Below are 20,821 nucleotides of genomic sequence, written 5' to 3'. Positions count from 1 at the left end.
TACATCATGAGAAAAGCTGAGCTGGACGAAGCACAAGCTGGAATCAAGATTGCCGGGAGAAATATCAATAACCTCAGATATGCAGATGACACCACCCTTATGGCAGAAAGTGAAGAACTAAAGAGCCTCTTGATGAAAGTGAAAAAGGAGAGTGAAAAAGCTGGCTTAAAGCTCAACATTCAGAAAACGAAGATCATGGCCTCTGGTCCCATCACTTCATGGCAAATAGATGGGGAAACAGTGGCTGACTTTATTTTTCTGGGCTCCAAAATCACTGCAGATAGTGACTGCCGCCATGAAATTAAAAGACGCTTACTCCTTGGAAGGAAAGTTATGACCAATCTAGACAGCATATTAAAAAGCAGAGACATTACTTTATTGGCCTTTGTCAACAAAGGTCCATCTAGTCAAGGCTATGGTTTTTCCAGTGATCATGTATCAATGTGAGAGTTGGACTATAAAGAAAGCTGAGTGCAGAAGAATTGATGCTGTTGAACTGTGGTGTTGGAGAAGACTCTTGAGAATCCCTTGGACTGCAAGGAGATCCAACCAGTCCATCCTAAAGGAGATCAGTCCTGGGTGTTCATTGGAAGGACTGATGTGGAAGCTGAAACTCCAATACTTTGGCCACCTGATGCAAAGAGCTGACTCATTTGAAAAGACCCTGATGCTGGGAAAGATTGAGGGCAAGAGGAGAAGGGGACAACAGAGGATGAGATGGTTGGATGTCATCACCGACTAAATGGACATGGGTTTGGGTGGACTCCGGGAGTTGGTGATGGACAGGGAGGCCTGGTATGCTGTGGTTCGTGGGGTCACAAAGAGTCAGACACGACTGAGTGACTGAATTGATTGACTGACTGAATCACTTCTCTGCCATTGAGGGTTTTGTCATTTAAGATATTGTTTAATAATCATGAGAACCAGGTGGCCTCAATGCTCTGTTAGTCCCCAAACAATAAAAACTTCCACTGATATATTTCCAGTGTCCAGGAGACTAGTTACCCTATCTGTTAGTCTTGACTTAGAAATATGCATCCTATATCCAAGCCTGTACCCTCATATCCTAGGTTAACTGTAAAACTGTCCCAATGCCCAATTAGCAGTGCCAAGTACAGCTGTGAATGCTTCCAGATCATTGTCTGCCTGATCCTGATCCCACCTTGTAAGTTATTCTATAATAAATCGATCCACTGATTACATGAAGCTGCCCTCCTTTTGTTTCACTTTCAAGATGACTTCTCAGTTTGGTTGGCATTTTTCATTCCATCCGTCCTCCAACACTAATTTTTAGGGAAATGAAACTAAAACTACAATGAAGTGCTCCAACACACCCATGAGAATGGCTAAAATTAAAAGTATTAAATACCTACCATACCAAGTGTTGGCCAGGAAATAGAATAACTGTAACTCACACACCGGTGGGGAGAGTTTGGCAGTTTCTAAAGAAGTTAAACGTGCACCTACATATGACTCAGCTCTTCCATCTCTGGGTTTTGTTGTTGTTTTCAGTCATTCAGACCTGTCCGACTCACCAGGCTTCCTGGTCCTTCACTATCCCCTGTTGTTTGCTCAAACTCATGTCCATTGAGCTGGTGATGCCATCCAACCATCTCGTCTTCTGTCATCCCCTTCTCCTCCTGCCCTCAATCTTTCCCAGCATCAGGGTCTTTTCCAAAGAGTCAGCTCTTTGCATCAGGTGGCCAGAGTACTAAAGCTCCAGCTTCAGCATCAGTCCTTCCAGTGCATTAATTATCCAAAAGAACTGAAAGCCTATGTTCATACAAAGACCACAAATGTTCACAGCAGCCTTATTTGTAGTAGCCTCAAACTGTAAATGACCCAAATGCCTACCATAAAGAGAATGGATAAACAAATTGGATAAACAAATCCATTATATCCATATAATGGAACACCAAGTAAAATACTTAAAAGATGCATGTTCCTTGGAAAAAAAGCTATGATAAACCTAGCAGAGACATCACTTTGCTGACAAAACTCTGTATAGTCAAAACTATGGTTTTCTCAGTAGTCATGTGTGGATGTGAGAGCTGGATGACAAAGAAGGCTGAGCACCCAAGAACTGATGCTTTCAAACTGTGGTGCTGGAGAAGGCTGTTGACAGTCCCTTGGACAGCATGGAAATCAAACCAGTCAATCCTAAAGGAAATCAGTCCTGAATATTCACTGGAAGGACTGATGTTGAAGCTGGCCACCTGATGCGAAGAACTGACTCAGTGGAAAAGACCTTGATGCTGGGAAAGATTGAGGGCAGGAAGAGAAGGAGGCGACAGAGGATGAGATGGCTGGATGGCATCATCAACTCAATGGAAATGAGTGTGAGCAAACTCCAGGAGACAGTGAAGGACAGGGAAGCCTGGCATGCTGCAGGTCATAGAGTTGCAAAGAGTCAGACATGACTGAGCGACTGAACAACAAGTAAAATACTAAATGAAATGGAATTATTAAATTATTAATAATTTATTGTCTCATTCATTTGACTGATGTCAAATGTCTGAGTCATTTGACTGATACTCAAAACACAAATGAATCTTATAACCATTATGCTACATGAAAAGAAGCCAAACCCCTAAAAAATGTACACATATATCCTATAAGGTTCCCTCATATAAAATTCTAGAAAATACAAAATAATCCATAGTGACAGAAAGCAGATCAGTGGATCAGCCTGGGAATGAGAGGTGGGAACTATCTTAGAGTCACAAAAATATTTTTGCATGCAATGGATAGTTCATTATCTTGATTATGGGGATAGTTTCATGGCTGTATAAAAACTTATCAGGTTGTGTACTTTAAATATGTGCTGTTTATTTCACATCAATTATACTTCATAAAGTTAAGTGTTAAGGGTTGATATGACCTACCTCAAAGACTCCTGCTCCCATAAAGGCTTTACCAACCCCCAACGGTTCAAATCAATTCTTCTTCAGTATTGTTTTTTACCCGTTTTAGTGCTGTTAGATAGATATGCTCCAAAATAGGACATGAGTGCCTTGAGACAATAATTTAAATGTCTTCATCTTTGGATATACCTTCCATTGCCTACATCATTAGCTGTATTGAATCTGAGTAGAAGTAAAACTAAAATCAGGGAAGCACTTAGGAGGTAACTGCTAGAATCAAAAAGAGAGACAATATTAGTTTGAGTTGAGGTGGAAGCAGTGGGGGTGAAGAAAAGTAAAAGAACCTGATGTGAAGATAAAACAACAACAACAAAATACCACATTATGGTGAGTAGATGTAGAAGGTGAGGGAGAGAGAGGCAAGAATAATACACAGGATTGCGGCTTAGATGCCTAGGAGGATAAATGACTATAAACTGTGGATATTCCTTCATTATACACTAAGCACCAACTGCATCACAGGCTTGTTCTAGACACTGAGGACAGACCAGGGAAATAAAGTTCTAGCCATCACAGACCTACAGTCCACTGAAAGTCAAAACATGTCTTTCCAAAAGACAAATGGACAGTTGAATTTGAATTCAAAGCATAGCCAGGCTAGTTATATTAACTTTTACCTTATTTTAGCCAGTATCTTTCAACAACTAGCACTAGAAGAGTCTGTGCTACCTAGTTAAACTCATGGAACAAGAACTTCGCAACAGTAACAAGTTCTGAGAATTTAGAATCTGCGTACACTTCTAAGAACTTCAAAAGACAAAGCTCCCTGGTTACAATGGGCTAAGTAATTGCTTGGTGCCACTATACTTTCATTTCAATACTGCCATCTTAGGTTAACACAGGGAACTACACAATCTTCAAAAGTCATACCCTTATTCAACAGTGAATGCAAAGGTTCAAAGAAGATTAATGAGAGCTATTTAATGACTGTAACATATATTTACAAGAATTAATTCACTGTAACACATATTTACAATAATTAATTCTCGTATCTGAGAGTATCCCTGACAAAACGGAAGATCTCATGAGGTAAGCAATTATACAGTTCGGAATATAAACCTTTCTTTGAAAAACTAGGAAGTGACTTACTGAATCTCAATTAAAAATAAAAATATACTAACAGACAATGGGGAATGGGAAAGTAGAATAAAATGCAGATAAATCTTACTTATTCAGTAAGTTTAACCTGCTTTTCTAACCACAGCTCTTTAAACAGCAACAGCTGTTTAAATTTGCTTAAATACTAAAGTTACTGGTTTTAACTTTAATCCCATGACTGTAGTGATGGTTTAAGAAGGAAAATAAGGTCAAGATCCTAATAAGTGTCAAGGACCATGGATCTGGAGGACTGGTTATATTTAACCAAAATGTTGATACTTATCAATTAACATTATTTACAATCTCCAATGTTTTCTGTGAAGTAAAATCACACTATAAGAATTATGTTGAAAAGTATTCACAAACACTGAAGAATACCTTTGATTTAACATTACTATAAAAAGATAACAAAAAAAATCACAACCTGTGTACATAGTACCATCTCAATATGGGGTGGAGGAGGGATGGAGAAAGCAAAAATAGCCTCAGAACTGTAGAAATGAGTGAAGACATTTCTTCAGATAATATCAAGGATAAATATTGTTTCTGTATATATATATACAAATACATATATAAACACACTCAATATAAACTCTAAATGCAAATACAAAAAAGTCATTAAGTAAAATAATATTTTGATAGAACAGTTCATAAAAAATACAAATATAAAATATTCTGTTAAAATATTACTATGATACCACACTGGTGTGTGATATTAGTAGTGGAGAAGGCTATGTCTGTGAGGGAAGGGATAGAACATGGGAACTTTGTATTTCCACCCATTTTTGTTGTAAACCTAAAAGTGCTCTAAAAAATAGTTTTGGGGTTTTTAAACCTATTATTCTCTCTGTACTGAGCATATATTGGTTTTCTTGAGAAGTATCCTAAATTTTGGCACTGCTAATAAAATTGGTTAGTATCACCCTGTTTTCTGGAAAGCAATCTGACAGAAGTCTCTAAATTCAATTTTTCCCTTTACCTGTTTAAGATTTCATCTTGATGCAGTTAAACAAATTTAAAATTCCCTAATCAGTCTTTTAGTATAGAGAAAACCAGGCCGCAAAGTATCTGCCCGTTTCTTCACAATAAGTGCTAACTTTCTTTCCTTAGCTAGAAAAGGAGGCAGTGACCAAAAAAAATTTGTCTTACAAGGTCAAGTTCTCCTTCCTTTAACTTTTCTACTGTTTTACCCAGTCTCCTACATTGCAGGCAGATTATTTCCCAACTGAACCACAAGGGAATAACCATACTGTTTTACAATCTTACATAAATAGTTATATCACAACCCATGGCTTTTTTATACATTTCTATTTTCTCTATATTGTTAAGAGTCACAAGTACAATGACTCTGTCCAGCTCATATGATACTGCCTGACATATATCACAGTAGATGTTTAAAATACTGTTGAATGAATCTTCTTTTCAATTCACTAATACTAGAGTAATCCTCCAAAAGGAGTAAAAATGTTCTCTATCCTGCTGATGGAAAGGGATTTAATTTAAGGAATGAGCTCAAGAACATGAAAACTGGAAGAGGTTAACTACTAGAAAGTATCTAATATTTGAATCATGGCAGCAGGGAGAGGAAAGGTATGTGAATGTCTGACAAAGACATTAAGGACATGTTTGACCAGAGAGCTCTCACATACAGTAACAATACCATATCTGTATCCTACATTATACTAAGTGTTTTATTAGAAATTATCTCACTTGATTAACAACCCTGTGAGTCAGGACAATAATTCCCCTTTTCAAAAGTGAGGAATCTGCAGCATCAATAGAGTAGAACCAGGACTCAAAACCAAATCTAAGCATCTGCCTACTACATCCCATGGCTTCCATACTACCGCATCCCATTTCATGACATCCATGACATGAAAATTAGTCTCATTAGCTTCTGAGTAGATAAAAAAACACAACTAGCTATTACCTAACATAATGGAATAGTCAGTCCATTGCAATTTTTTTCCCCGCTGTACTTCACTTGTGGGTAAGATAAGCAAAGCATAATAAAATAAACTAAACCTGGAATTTCATTTTAATATAAATCGCATACAAGGTATATGTTTAAAAAGATTCTTTTTAAACAATTTTACTTTCCCACCAAAAATGCATAAGGTTTCCAATTGCTTCACACCTTACCAACACTTAAGAAAAATTTAAAAATTTTTTTCTTATTTTAGCCAGTGAATAGGAAAAATACTTCTAGTCCTTTCCTCCTATGTTTCTCATTTCCTCTCACATTCCTAATGTTTCTGACCCCTCTGGTTACCATATGTGCAGGGTTTTTCCCACACTAGGCAACACTCTGTGACACCAGGTGGCTGTTCTACGCATTATCTCCCACAGGCTAAGGGCTCAGTCCCACGAGACTGCCCCTACTTCAGGTGCCAACTGTAAGTAGCAGGTCTTCACCTAGGTCACCCACAACTTCTATCCAATATGGCCACAGACAGAAGGCTCTCATGATCCCCTTAGGTTTAATTTGCTAGACTGGCTCACAAAGTCAGGAAAATACTAATTTGCACTTACCAGTTTACTATAAAAGGGTATCATAAAAGACACAGATGAACATCCAGATGGAAAAGGAGTACAGGGAAAGGTAAGTGGGAAGGGGCACAGAGCTTCCATGTCCTTTCCAGACATGTCTCTTTCTTAACTGCTCTACTTGTTCACCACCACAGAAGTCCCGTGAACCTCGCAGGCATGACTGATCATTAACTCCATTTCCAGCCCTTCTCCCTTCTCAAGAGAACTGTGGGGAATGGTGATGGTGACTGGGGGCAGCGGGAGGATGAGGCTGAAAATTCCAAGCTTCTAATTATGGCTTATTATTTCCAGTGAACAACCATCATCCTGGAGCCATCCAGTCATCTCAGAACAAAAGACACTCTTACCACCCGAGACAGTACAATGGTTTCAGGAGCCCAATGTCAAGAACCCGGGGCAGAGACCAACATATATATTTTTTTCTCTTATTTTACAGCCAACTTAGGGGTATATGCGGTATTTCATTGTGATTTTGGAGAAAGCAATGGCAACCCACTCCAGTACTCTTGTCTGGAAACTCCCATGGACGGAGGAGCCTGACAGACTGCAGTCCACGGGGTCGCTAAGAGTCGGACACGACTGAGCGACTTCACTTTCACTTTTCACTTTCACGCATCGGAGAAGGAAATGGCAACCCACTCCAGTGTTCTTGCCTGGAGAATCCCAGGGAAGGGGGAGCCTGTTGGGCTGCCATCTACGGGGTCGCACTGAATCGGACACGACTGAAGCAACTTAGCAGCAGCAGCACTGTGATTTTAATATCTAACAATATTATCAGATAGTTTATTAGTATCTTTTAACATGCTTATTTCCCATCCACAGATCTTTCTTTAGTAAAGTATCTGTTCAAATTTTTGCCCCTTTTCAAAATTGGATTATGTGTCACCTTATCAGTGAGATGTAACTTTTTAAATATATTTTGGACTCAAATCCTTAATCACATATATATGGTTTGCAACTATTTTCTCCAAGTCTGTTGCTTGTCTTCTCAGTTTCCAAATAGTGCTTTTCTTTTTGAAGCACAAAGATTTTTAATTTTGATGAAGTTCATTTCTATTTTTTTTAAATGGATTATGCATTTATTTCTGTATCTAAGAAGTCATTGCCTAATCCAAGATGGTGAAGACCTACTACTATGTTTTCTTCTAAAAGTTTCATAGTTTTAGCTTTTAAATCCAGGTCATTGATCCTACATTTTGTTTGTTTCTCTTTAAAAACTGTAGTACAACTATATTAGTTTCAAGTGTATAACAGTGATTCAATAGTTTTAAAGATTATACTCTAAATTATTACAAAATAATGGCTATGTTTTCCTGTGCTGCACAATATATCCTTGCTGCTTGATCCTACATTTTCTTCTAGAAGTTTTCTAATTCTAGATTTTATACAAGTCTATAATCTATTTTTCTGTATCGTGTGGGGAAGGGTCTGAGTGTCATTTTTTTAACATATGGGTTTCCAACTGTTCCAGCACCATTTGCTGAAAGGACGCCAACACATTACCTTGGCATCTGTGCAAAAAACTGACCATATATATCAGAATTTACTTCTTGACTTGATTATATTGATCCATCTGTTTATGGCTATAATTTTATAATAAGTTTTAAAGTCAGGTATTTATTAAGTCCTTTTGCTTTTTCAAAATTGTTTTAGCTCTTCTAGAGCCTCTGCATTTCTGTATAGATTTTAGAATAAGCTTCTCAATTTCTACAAAGAGATCCACTGCAATTATGACAGGGATTGTAGTCAGTCTACAGATGATCAATCTGAATCTTCCAATCTATAAAGACAGTATATCTCTGGATTTATTTGGGTTATCTTTAATTTCTCTCTGTAATGCTTTGTAGTTTTTAGTGTACAGAAATGCTCATTTTTAAAATACCAACAATAAATATCTTATTTAAGCTTTGAATCTGGTAACAAGTTGTAACAGCAAATTTTGCAGAAGTTATTTAGAATCTTTCAGACACAATTTTAAGTTTTCCATACCTCACATTCATCAATGAGATAAACCTTAAACAATGAAAAAACAGCAAAGGTCTGTTATCTCATAAAGTTTAAGGGTTTTAAAACATTCATAAAACCAAGTAGGAAAGAAATTAATACCTATCTCAAAGAGGGAACTTGCCTTGACTATTTTGTTTCTGCTACCAAAAAAGTGTTTGGTAGCAGAAACTAAGTACAGCTCTTTCTCCACTTATGATGGGGTTACATCTCAATAAACACTTCATTAAACTGAAAACATCCAGTCAGAAACCTACCAAACATCACAGCTTACCTTTTGTTGTACAATTGTTTAGTCGTGTCTGACTCTTTGTGACCCCATGAACTGCAGCACGCTAGGCTTCCCTGTCCTGCTATTTCCTGGAGTCTGCTCAAATCTACCCTACTTTAAATGTGTTCAAAATGCTAACATTAGCCTACAGTTGAGCAGAATCACCTAAGACAAAGCCTACTTTATAATAAAGTGCTGAATATCTCACATTAAACACTGTACTGAAAGTGAAACACAGCATGGCTGTGTGGGTCTAAAATGGTTTTAAGAATATTGGCAGTGTTTTGCTTGTGACTGAGTTACTGACTGAGAGAGAGTTGCAGCTGACTGAGAGCTGCAGCAGACTGCCGATGCCCAGCAGTATGAGCGTATCACACTGCAGAGAGCTAGCCTGGGAAAAGTACAGCTTTTATGAGAGTATCATACTGCAGAGAGCTAGCCTGGGAAAAGTACAGCTTCTACTGAATGTGTATCATTTTTGCACCATCATAAAGTCAAAAACTTTTAAGTCAAACCATCATCATAAATCATGAATTAGGAACCACCTGTACTAAATCTGGTTTTCTTCCCTAACTCCCATCTAACCCACAGAAAGTTCACCAACTAAAGTCATCCACACACACACACACACACACACACACAATTTCTCTCTATATCTATATGTATATAAAACTTAATACCACAAACTCAATCAAATGTATCATCTTCAGTCTTTCTGTCACAATCTTTTACTACAAGATTTTCATTTCCAACTATGAATATATAAGCTTTCATGGAGTCATATTTGTCAAACAGTTTAGATTCTATCAAAGGTTCAAATTATGAAAAGTATTTTTAAACTTTGAGAAGTATGAATGTTAAAAAGACTTTTTGATGAGAAACTCTCATTTAAAATAAAAATTTAGAAAAATTCATATCAGAAATCATGTACAATTTCACTATTTAAAATATGGCAAAAATTAGAAACTACCCAAACGCTCAGTGACAAGATGATATAAACTATGGTATTTACTTACTGAATATTGAACATCACTGAATACTGTACTCTAGTAAAAATGAATAAACTATAGTATATGTAACAACATGATAAATATTATAAATGTAATGTTGGAGGGGGAAAGAAACAATCCCAAAACACAGTAAGCATATGTCTCTAAGCAAAACTAAGAATGTCATTTGGGCACAGATACATTCATAATAAAAAAAATTTTACGGAGACTAAGGAATAATATGAACCAAATGGGGAATAGTCTGCAAAGGGGATAGGAAGTAAACAGGGCCAGGGGAGAGTGGAAAATGAAATCATGGAGAAATACATAAATAGACAAATGCAATCACTAATGCTCCAGTTCTTGGGTTGAATGGAGGGTGTACATGCTTTATAACTTACATAGGTCATCTAATTTTTTGTTAAGTATAATTATTTTTTAAAAACATAAAAGCAAAATCTATTTTTAAAAATCACCCATCATAAAACATTTTCCAGAAGCTTAATTTGGCTTTAATCCTGTTTTAAAAAGTTTTTAAAAGTTTTTACCGTTGTTTCTGTTTAACTGCTTTGTCCAAGTGCTGAAAGATATCCTGAAACAGGGTGCAGCTGGATCGACTGTTAATAGAATACCCATATCCTCTTTTCCAATATTGTTTCAGATCATTTAAATATTCTAAAACCTAAAAATAAAAATTTCAAACATCATTACATTTTTATTAATATAACAGATTTTCTGATTTAATAATGATCTCTCAGAAAAGGTTACATTGTTTAATCACTATTCTACACAAAGTACAGGAGAATCTTAGCAGTTACAAAGTTTTTATTTACATTTCAAGTATTTAAGAGTGAGACCCAGAGATTTACACTGAGACACAAACCTGAATGGGAATGTAGAGACTGACATGAAAGAGCAAGTCAGCAGTATTCACAGCCAACAATCCCAGCATCCTTGACAGTTCAGAAGAGTGGGATAAAGACAGGTGCATGCCTCCCTTCTCTTCTAAAATTATATTAAGATCATAGCAAAGATAGAAACAGAAAAAAGAAAACATAAATAGAAAAATATTCATTATAGCACAGAAAGTTGCTCACAGTGAGTCAGGAATTTTAAAGAATTTTAGGAAGGTAGAAACCAGATAGAAAATGAGTTACTTTGGTTCAAGCAACCAAAAACAGTAATAAGAACAGCAATAAAAGTAGACCAAGATTATGGGAAATTGGTACTAGAAGGAATGAATTAATATATTAAAACATTCTAAAGGACAAACTGTCAAAAGACACACATCTCTAAGACCTATTAATTCCATTTATTATAATAATCACAGAGGAACATGAGAGACAATGTACAAGAATATCTTAGAATAGCAATGCTTATAGGAACCAAAAAAAAAAATTCTGGAAATACCTAAACTTAATTAAGAGGTAGATAATTAAACTATAATATACACATACTATGGATACTATGAGATTATTTATAGATCTACATGAACTGATATGGAAAGATCTCCAAGACATAATGCTGAATGAGAACAGCTGGTTAAGAATAATAAATACTTGTTGGCCTCACCGCAGGCAATAGATCAGACCACCAACTACTGTTAAAGTATGCAAGCATGCTCAGTTGCTCAGTCATGTCCGACTCTTTGTGACCCTATGGACTGTAGCCCACCAAGCTCCTCTGTCCGTGGGATTATCTCCGCAAGAATACTGGAGATGCCATTTCGTCTTTCAGGGGATCTTTTCGACCTAGGAATCAAACCTGTGTCTCCTGTAGCTCCTGCACTGGCAGGTGGATTCTTTACCCCTGAGCCACCGGGGAAGCCCATTTTAGTGTGATGGGGCAATATCAGGCATTTCTGAACCCGTCATGGCCAGAGTATTCTTACTCTACTGGGTTTTTTTTATGTAGCCCAGTGTATGTTGTTTAACTATTGCTGGTAAGGAGAGAAGAGCAAGATGGGGGGAAGGATGGGACACAGATACGTATAGAAGATGGTCATATGTGAGCCAGTGAAAAAGGTCTGGAACAGATCCTTCTCTTACAGCTCTCAGAGGAGACCAGGCCTGCTGACATCTTAAGTGTGGACTAGTAGTGGAATATATTAATCTTTTTTTTTCATTTTCCTAAGAAGTAATTGAAAGCTATAATTTATGCAGTTATTTTCAATGTTTGGAGCCTTATGCCTTTTACAGATCTATTAAAAATGCTGGATCTCTTTTGAGTTTTGAAATCTTGGACACATTCCATAATTTAGTTGAGATTTACTTCATTATCTGCTGAGAGTTCCAGCACCTCCTCAGAATTGTGCCAAGTCCTCAAAAATGCCCTTAGCACACAGACACTATTCAATAAATGCCAATTGTTTTGTGAATTTCTGTATTTTTGTAAAAGACATTTGTTAAAGAAAAAAAGTAGAATAAATACAGTACAATACCGTTTACTACCAAAATACACACATTAAAAGATTGAAAAGTACACATTAAACTGACAAGAACGATAGATTTTCTGTGGAGACCTCTTAACTTGGAGTTGGTGATTAAGGTGGCCTTTATCTGAATGTTAAAACTTGTATTCATGTATCATTTGATCTAACACCAAAAGTGGAGGATAAAAAGTTGCAATCCAAAAGAGGTACAAGAGAAGACCATGTGGCCGATATGAGCCATTCTTCCCAGAAAAGTCCCTAGAGAAATTAAGTGCTAGCTGTAAGTTTAAAACCAAGAGCAAGGACAGGCCAGTGCCATGTACTAAAAACAAAACTCAACAAATACTAAAAGTGAAAGTGAAGTCGCTCAGTCGTGTCCAACTCTTTACTACCCCATGGACTGTAGCCTACAAAGCTCCTCTGTCCATGGGATTCTCCAGGCAAGAATACTGGAGTGGGTTGCTAAAGAGGTAATTAAATAAAAAAGTTAACAAAAGGAAAAAGTAAAAAATTTTTTAATTAAAATAAAAAGAATTAGACAAAGTTTTGCCAAATCTTTTCAAGAAATGAAACAAAAATAGTATCAGAAATGAAAAAGAAGAGGCACTCTGAAACTGACACAGGGAAAAGAATGTCAGGCAGAATGCAGCAGTCTTGCTGAGTCAAGAAGTCAGTACTCAGAGTTTAGTAAGTCTGAAGTGACTGGAATTAGAAGGTTAGAGAAGAGAGGAAGAAGCTACACAGAAAAAGAACTCCAAAAATCATGGAAGTGGCAGGGGGGAATCCCCTTGATTATGTTGCGAATGTTATGGGATTTGTAAGCTGATCAACTGCAGAGCTAGCACAAGGCTAGGAGATATTCACGTTCCAAGCAGCTTAAGTAGAGAGCTCCACAGACACCAACAGATCCAGGATTTCAATCTGGACGCCAAAGGGTCATACTTTAACAGTAAAGACGTGTATAAGTAAAGTCTTGTGTCTGAGTTTTGTAAGGTCAGGTCTAGAACTTGAAACTCAGGAAGAATAAAGCTTCAAAAGGATCAAACTGATCCACAAGTAACTTAACTGCAGAATAAAACAAAATTCAACACTTAAAAGACAAAATCCAGGTATTCAACACCGTAACGTTCACAGTGTCCATTATCTAATAAATAATTACTAGAAATACATGAAGAAACAAGAAACATAATATTAACTAGGAGAAAAATCAGTCAATAAAAGAATCTATCTTAAGAAAAAATCACAATTCAATACTAGAAAATGTACTAATGTAATTAACTATGCTAGAAGATTAAAGAAGAAAAAATAATCATCTTCCTAGATGCCAGAAATCCAGCACATTCTTAATTTTAAAAACAATAAACAAATAGAAAGTTTTAGTAGACAAGAAACAGAAATTTTCTTAACTTGGTAAGGATAACTACTGGTGACTATGCCAAACATATTTTATAATGAAAAACTGAACGTGCTCTTAACTAGAAAATATACAGATATATCTGCTCTCTTCTCTCAGAAATCACTCTAAAAAACAAGAATCAGAAAGAGAAAGGCAAATCTTCCTTTCAAAGAAATTAGAAATCCTGAGCCACCACCATAAATGAGGACGGACTGCCAAATGCAGTAAAAATCAAACGCAACATCTCAGATAAAACCAGCAGAAGACAGATCCTCAAAGCACACGGTACACTTGTGGAAGTAAATCCAGCAATCCTTGCTCAAAACAACGAAGTCTAACAGGAGCCTCCCTGGACAGAGTGTAACACCATTACAGGAAACATATTGACCATCCATCTCTACATGACGTGTACTGCAAAGAATCTCAGAGAAAAACTCTAAATTGTAAGGAACACTATTTATCTCTGAACCAATAGGCTCATCCCTATTGGCCACTTGAGAAGTAAAAGCTGAACTCATTGCAAAGATGAGTAATTAAAAAGGTGCTAGTGTCTACACAAACATACAAATTAAAAACAAGACAGCTACACAGATAAAACAGCCAGAAAAAAAGCCCACTCACCCTAGAAATTCTACAGAGCAAATGAAAACTATAATTAAATATAGTATCATGAATTCTAAAGACTTAAGAAAATAAAATAATCATTTAAAAAAAGAAAGTACAAAATGAGAAAAAAAAAAGATATGTGAAGAAGCCTAAAGATAGAAATATACACTGGAACAGCTCCAAAAATAGTTTGGCTTCTACAAAGAACCCATATGAATGAAGAGGAAAGAAAGGGAATACCAATTACGTGGGCAGAAACTGTAGATGAATTACTGCCATCACCAGGTAGAGCACAGAACTTAATATATTATGAAAATTTCATAAAAGAATAGGTATTGGAAATCCATTCATCCTCTCTGAACTCTGGAAATACATTCACCCTATAAAAAGAAGAATTTGGATTATATTAGCGGGCACAGGAGGGCCTAGAGGAGCTATTCCACGTTCAAGGTCAGGAGGGCTGGTGCTGAGGAGATACCCCTCGTCCAAGGTAAGGAGCAGCAGCTGTGCCTTGCTGGAGCAGCTGTGAAGAGATACCCCACGTCCAAGGTAAGAGAAATCCAAGTAAGACGGGAGGTGTTGCAAGAGGGCATCAGAGGGCAGACACACTAAAACCACACTCACAGATAACCAGTCAATCTAATCACACTAGGACCACAGCCTTGTTTAACTCAATGAAACTAAGCCATGCCTGTGGGGCCACCCAAGACAGGCGGGTCATGGTGGAGAGGTCTGGCAGACTGTGGTCCACTGGAGAAGGGAATGGCAAACCACTTCAATATTCTTGCCTTGAGAACCCCATGAACAGTATGAAAAGGCAAAATGATAGGATACTGAAAAGGAAATCCCCAGGTCAGTAGGTGCCCAATATGCTACTGGAGATCAGTGGAGAGAAATAACTTCAGAAAGAATGAAGGGATGGAGCCAAAGCAAAAACAATACCCAGCTGTGGATGTGACTGGTGATAGAAGCAAGGTCCGATGCTGTAAAGAGCAATATTGCATAGGAACCTGGAATGTCAGGTCCATGAATCAAGGCAAATTGGAAGTGGTCAAACAAGAGATGGCAAGAGTGAATGTCGACATTCTAGGAATCAGCAGACTAAAATGGACTGGAATGGGTGAATTTAACTCAGATGACCATTATATCTACTACTGCGGGCAGGAATCCCTCAGAAGAAATGGAGTGGCCATCATGGTCAACAAAAGAGTCCGAAATGCAGTACTTGGATGCAATCTCAAAAATGACAGAATGATCTCTGTTTGTTTCCAAGGCAAACCATTCAATATCCAGTAATCCAAGTCTATGCCCCAGCCAGTAACGCTGAAGAAGCTGAAGTTGAACAGTTCTATGAAGACCTACAAGACCTTTTAGAACTAACACGCAAAAAAGATGTCCTTTTCATTATAGGGGACTGGAATGCAAAAGTAGGAAGTCAAGAAACACCTGGAGTAACAGGCAAATTTGGCCTTGGAGTACAAAATGAAGAAGGGCAAAGACTAATAGAGTTTTGCCAAGAAAATGCACTGGTCATAGCAAACACCCTCTTCCAACAACACAAGAGAAGACTCTACACATGGACATCACCAGATGGTCAACACCGAAATCAGATTGATTATATTCTTTGCAGCGAAAGATGGAGAAGCTCTACACAGTCAGCAAAAACAAGACGGGGAGCTGACTGTGGCTCAGACCATGAACTCCTTATTACCAAATTCAGACTTAAATTGAAGAAAGTAGGGAAAACCACTAGACCATTCAGGTATGACCTAAATCAAATCCCTCATGATTATACAGTGGACGTGAGAAATAGATTTAAGGGCCTAGATCTGATAGAGTGCCTGATGAACTATGGAATGAGGTTCGTGACACTGTACAGGGGACAGGGATCAAGACCATGCCCATGGAAAAGAAATACAAAAAACCAAAATGGCTGTCTGGGGAGGCCTTACAAATAGCTGTGAAAAGAAGAGAAGTGAAAAGCAAAGGAGAAAAGGAAAGATATAAGCATCTGAATGCAGAGTTCCAAAGAATAGCAACAAGAGATAAGAAAGTCTTCCTCAGCCATCAGTGCAAAGAAATAGAGGAAAACAACAGAATGGGAAAGACTAGAGATCTCTTCAAGAAAACTAGAGATACCAAGGGGACATTTCATGCAAAGATGGGCTCGATAAAGGACAGAAATGGTATGGACCTAACAGAAGCAGAAGATATTAAGAAGAGGTGGCAAGAATACATAGAACAACTGTACAAAAAAGAGCTTCATGACCCAGATAATCATGATGGTGTGATCACTCACCTAGAGCCAGACATCCTAGAATGTGAAGTCAAGTGGGCCTTAGAAAGCATCACTATGAACAAAGCTAGTGGAGGTGATGGAATTCCAGTTGAGCTATTTCAAATCCTCAAAGATGATGCTGTGAAAGTGCTGCACTCAATATGCCAACTAATTTGGAAAACTCAGCAGTGGCCAGAGGACTGGAAAAGGTCAGTTTTCATTCCAATCCCAAAGAAAGGCAATGCCAAAGAATGCTCAAACTACCACACAATTGCACTCATCTCACATGCTAGTAAAGTAATGCTCAAAATTTTCCAAGCCAGGCTTCAGCAATACGTGAACCATGAACTTCCAGATGTTCAAGCTGGTTTTAGAAAAGACAGAGGAACTAGAGATCAAATTGCAAACATCCACTGGATCATCGAAAAAGCAAGAGAGTTCCAGAAAAAACATCTCTTTCTGCTTTATTGACTATGCCAAAGCCTTTGACTGTGTGGATCACAATAAACTGTGGAAAATTCTTCAAGAGATAGGAATACCAGACCACTGACCTGCCTCTTGAAAAAGTTAGAAGCAACAGTTAGAAATGGACATGGAACAACAGACTGGTTCCAAATAGGAAAAGGAGTACGTCAAGGCTGTATATTGTCACCCTGCTTATTTAACTTATATGCAGAGTATATCATGAGAAACGCTGGGCTGGAAGAAGCACAAGCTGGAATCAAGATTGCCGGCAGAAATATCAATAACCTTAGATATGCAGATAACACCACCTTTATAGCAGAAAGTGAAGAGGAAAAAGCCTCTTGATGAAAGTGAAAGTGGAGAGTGGAAAAGCTGGCTTCAAGCTCAACATTCAGAAAATGAAGATCATGGCATCTGGTCCCATCACTTCATGGGAAATAGATGGGGAAACAGTGGAAACAGTGTCAGACTTTATTTTGGGGGGCTCCAAAATCACTACAGATGGTGACTGCAGCCGTGAAATTAAAAGACGCTTACTCCTTGGAAGAAAAGTTATGACCAACCTAGACAGCATATTCAAAAGCAGAGACATTACTTTACCAACTAAGGTCCGGCTAGTCAAGGCTATGGTTTTTCCTGTGGTCATGTATGGATGTGAGAGTTGGACTCTGAAGAAGGCTGAGCACTGAAGAATTGATGCTTTTGAACTGTGGTATTGGAGAAGACTCTTGAGAGTCCCTTGGACTGCAAGGAGATCCAACCAGTCCATTCTGAAGGAGATCAGCCCTGGGATTTCTTTGGAAGGGACGATGCTAAAGCTGAAACTCCAGTACTTTGGCCACCTCATGCGAAGAGTTGACTCATTGGAAAAGACTCTGATGCTGGGAGGGACTGGGGGCAGGAGGAGAAGGGGACGACAGAGGATGAGATGGCTGGATGGCATCACTGACTCTATGGACGTGAGTCTCAGTGAACTCCGGGAGTCAGTGATGGACAGGGAGGCCTGGCGTGCTGTGATTCATGGGGTCGCAAAGAGTGTGACACGACTGAGTGACTGACTAAACTGAGCTCTACAATCCTTTTCAGCAGTAAAATTTGATAATGGTTAAATAGGTTTTTAAACAGGTGGATCTAGAAATCAAATCACAATGAAGAATGTTTCCCAGAGGTTTTATGAACACAACCTATTTACAAACAGGTCCTATCTGAACAATTAATCTTTGTTAAGAACATTATGAGATAGTCCAAGACACTTAATGTTCCCTACTCTTTTTTGAAAAGCTGCTTCAAATAACAACAATGAAAACCATACAAGGAAGGCAAAGAAACTCCAAAAGTAATACATACCTTTGCATCATCTATGTCAAAAACATCACACCAAGGAGATTTAACACCTTTAATTGCCAGGTCAAAGGAACAGGTGAAAAAAGCTACCTGAATTAAATCTGAGGAAAAAAGAAAGAGTAAAATTTGTGGGTTACTATTTTATGCAGTTTTCCAAAGGCTGAATATCTACAGAATGCCAAGGATTTACTACATAAATCATAGTTTGATTCTGTTAATTTTAGAGGGTTGGAAGAGGGGAGATAAAGTTATAAAAGGTTTTAATCCCCAACTTGAAAATTAGCAATAACAAGTGACATTTATTGAAGAGTTATTTTAAGTACACAACAATTTATAACTATTAAGAAGAAAGTACAGAGAAGGATATAAAAAAAGAGAGAAGAAAAAGGGCAGAGTTAAGTGAGGAGTCAGGAGGAAGGTGAAACAAAGGGTCAAGAAGGAGAGAAAGAGGGAAAAATCATACTATGAGACCTGACTCTGCCACTAATTATCTTGGGTAACTCATTCGCGGCTCCCTGGATCTCGACACAAAATAGGCAAAGCATTTATCCTTTTGTTAAGCAATAGTAAAGAATATATAATTAATATATCTATAACACATAAAGGGTACCTATATTCAAAGAGAAAAAACAGAATAATCCAACAGAACATGGCCATGGTTTATAAAGAGGCAATTCACAGTAGGAATGAAATAACTAATAAACATGAAAGGATGTTCAACCTTACAAGTAACCAAAGAAACACAAAATAAAGCTAGATATCATTTTTCATTAATCGAATTGGTAAAAGTCAAAATGACTAATAATATCCACTATTGGATGAATTAGGGGAAATGAGCATTCTCATATATTGCTGATATAAGTTTTTCTACACTTTCAGAGAACAATTTGGTAGTATATGTCAAGATGTCAAATATTCATGCTCCTTAATCCAATAAGTCTACCTATATTTGTTTATCTTATAAACTCTCAAGTGCATAAAGCAGACTATAAGGATGTTCACTGTTGCATTATTTGAAAGAGTTAAAAACTAAGAAACACTTCAGTAGAAAAGTAATTTCCTATACAAAGAATCTGGACTGTATTAGCTTCAGCCTCTCTGACCAGTAAAACTTAATGATGGGGTAAATAATTTTTAACTAGTATTGACCTAAAAATGTATCATATATATTTTTGAAATAACACAATTTAAAAAAATTACTCAGCTGCATTTCTAAATAAGAATAAATTACAAAAAATACATTCAACTTCACCTTTCTATGTAAAAACAAAGGTATTTAAATAGCTAAAGTATTTTCAAGCAGCTCTCTGTGCCAGGTACTGTGTTAATGCTTTGCATGAATAAATCTAATACAATCCTTCCAATAATCCTATGAGGCAGGCACAATTCCTATATCTGTTTTACACAGAAAGAAACCATGACATAGTTATTAAGGAACTAGTGATGTATAAAGATCAGAGAGTTATTCAAAAGTATAACAAAGTCAAGAATCAAAAGCAAACAGTCCAATTCCAGAACCCATGATTTTAACCATTATGCTAATATTGCCTCCAAAAAGTTGCTCTCACCCAATCAGTAAAATACAAATTTGTTGTTGTTTTCAGTTGCTAAGCCGTGTCTTACTCTTCTGCAACCCCACAGACCATAGCCCAGCAGGCTCTTCTGTCCATGGGATTCCCCAGGCAAGAACACTAGAGTGGGTTTCCATTTCCTTCTCCAGGGGATCTTCCCGACCCAGGGATCAAACCCATGTTTCCTGCATTGACAGGCATATTCTTTACCACTGACCCACCAGAGAAGTCCAAAACACAAAAATCCTTGTCAATTCAGAGACTAGAAACAGTTTTTAAAAAAAAAATCTTAAACAATTTTAAATGTCCAATAACAGAATAATGGCTAGATACTGGTAGTTATATAATGTAATTCTATACATAAGTATAAATGTAGAACTAGAATTGTATGCATTAAATAAAAAAAATACAAAGTTGAATTAAAATCAAATTTCAGACTAATATCATAGTTTGATATCATTCCTAGAAGTTTAAAAATCTGAAAATTATATCCCATTTAGGTACATAAATTTAAACATTAAAAACTGACATGGGATGACTTAAATGCTCAATTCATAACAACAGTTACCTGTGGGGAGAAAAGGAAAGGAATGAGATCCTGGAGAGGGCCTTGCTTGCTTGCTAAGTCACTTCAGTCGTGTCCGACTCTGTGCGACCCCATAGACAGTAGCCCACCAGGCTCCCCCGTCCCTGGGATTCTCCAGGCAAGAACACTGGAGTGGGTTGCCATTTCCTTCTCCAATGCATGAAAGTGAAAAGTGCAAGTGAAGTCGCTCAGTCCTGTCTGACTCTTAGAGACCCCATGGACTGCAGCCTACCAGGCTCCTCCGTCCATGGGATTTTCCAGGCAAGAGTACTGGAGTGGGGATGCCATTGACTTCTCCGGGAGAGGGC

At 37.5% G+C, this 20,821-nt stretch overlaps 1 protein-coding gene across 6 annotated transcripts in view; it reads right to left on the bottom strand.

The window, feature by feature from the left end:
• MINPP1 (multiple inositol-polyphosphate phosphatase 1) overlaps nucleotides 1–20,821 on the bottom strand; it is a 71,750-nt gene that overhangs the window by 45,808 nt on the left and 5,121 nt on the right. For 5 of the 6 annotated variants that reach the window (XR_011564228.1, XM_070780431.1, XM_070780433.1 and 2 more), the window contains exons 3-4: nucleotides 18,360–18,457; nucleotides 10,385–10,518 (exon numbers count right to left, since the gene is read on the bottom strand). The exons of the other annotated variant lie outside the window; for it this stretch is intronic. Coding sequence is in view for 4 of the 5 variants with exons in the window: in XM_070780431.1 (XP_070636532.1) it covers nucleotides 10,385–10,518; nucleotides 18,360–18,457 (232 nt within the window). In the remaining variant the exon portion in view is untranslated. The remainder of the gene's footprint in view (nucleotides 1–10,384; nucleotides 10,519–18,359; nucleotides 18,458–20,821) is intronic. 6 annotated transcript variants of the gene reach the window in all.

This window comes from Bos indicus, chromosome 26 (assembly GCF_029378745.1).
Source record: "Bos indicus isolate NIAB-ARS_2022 breed Sahiwal x Tharparkar chromosome 26, NIAB-ARS_B.indTharparkar_mat_pri_1.0, whole genome shotgun sequence".
NCBI classification, from domain to species: domain Eukaryota; kingdom Metazoa; phylum Chordata; class Mammalia; order Artiodactyla; family Bovidae; genus Bos; species Bos indicus.
This window is presented reverse-complemented; position numbering and strand designations above follow the sequence as displayed.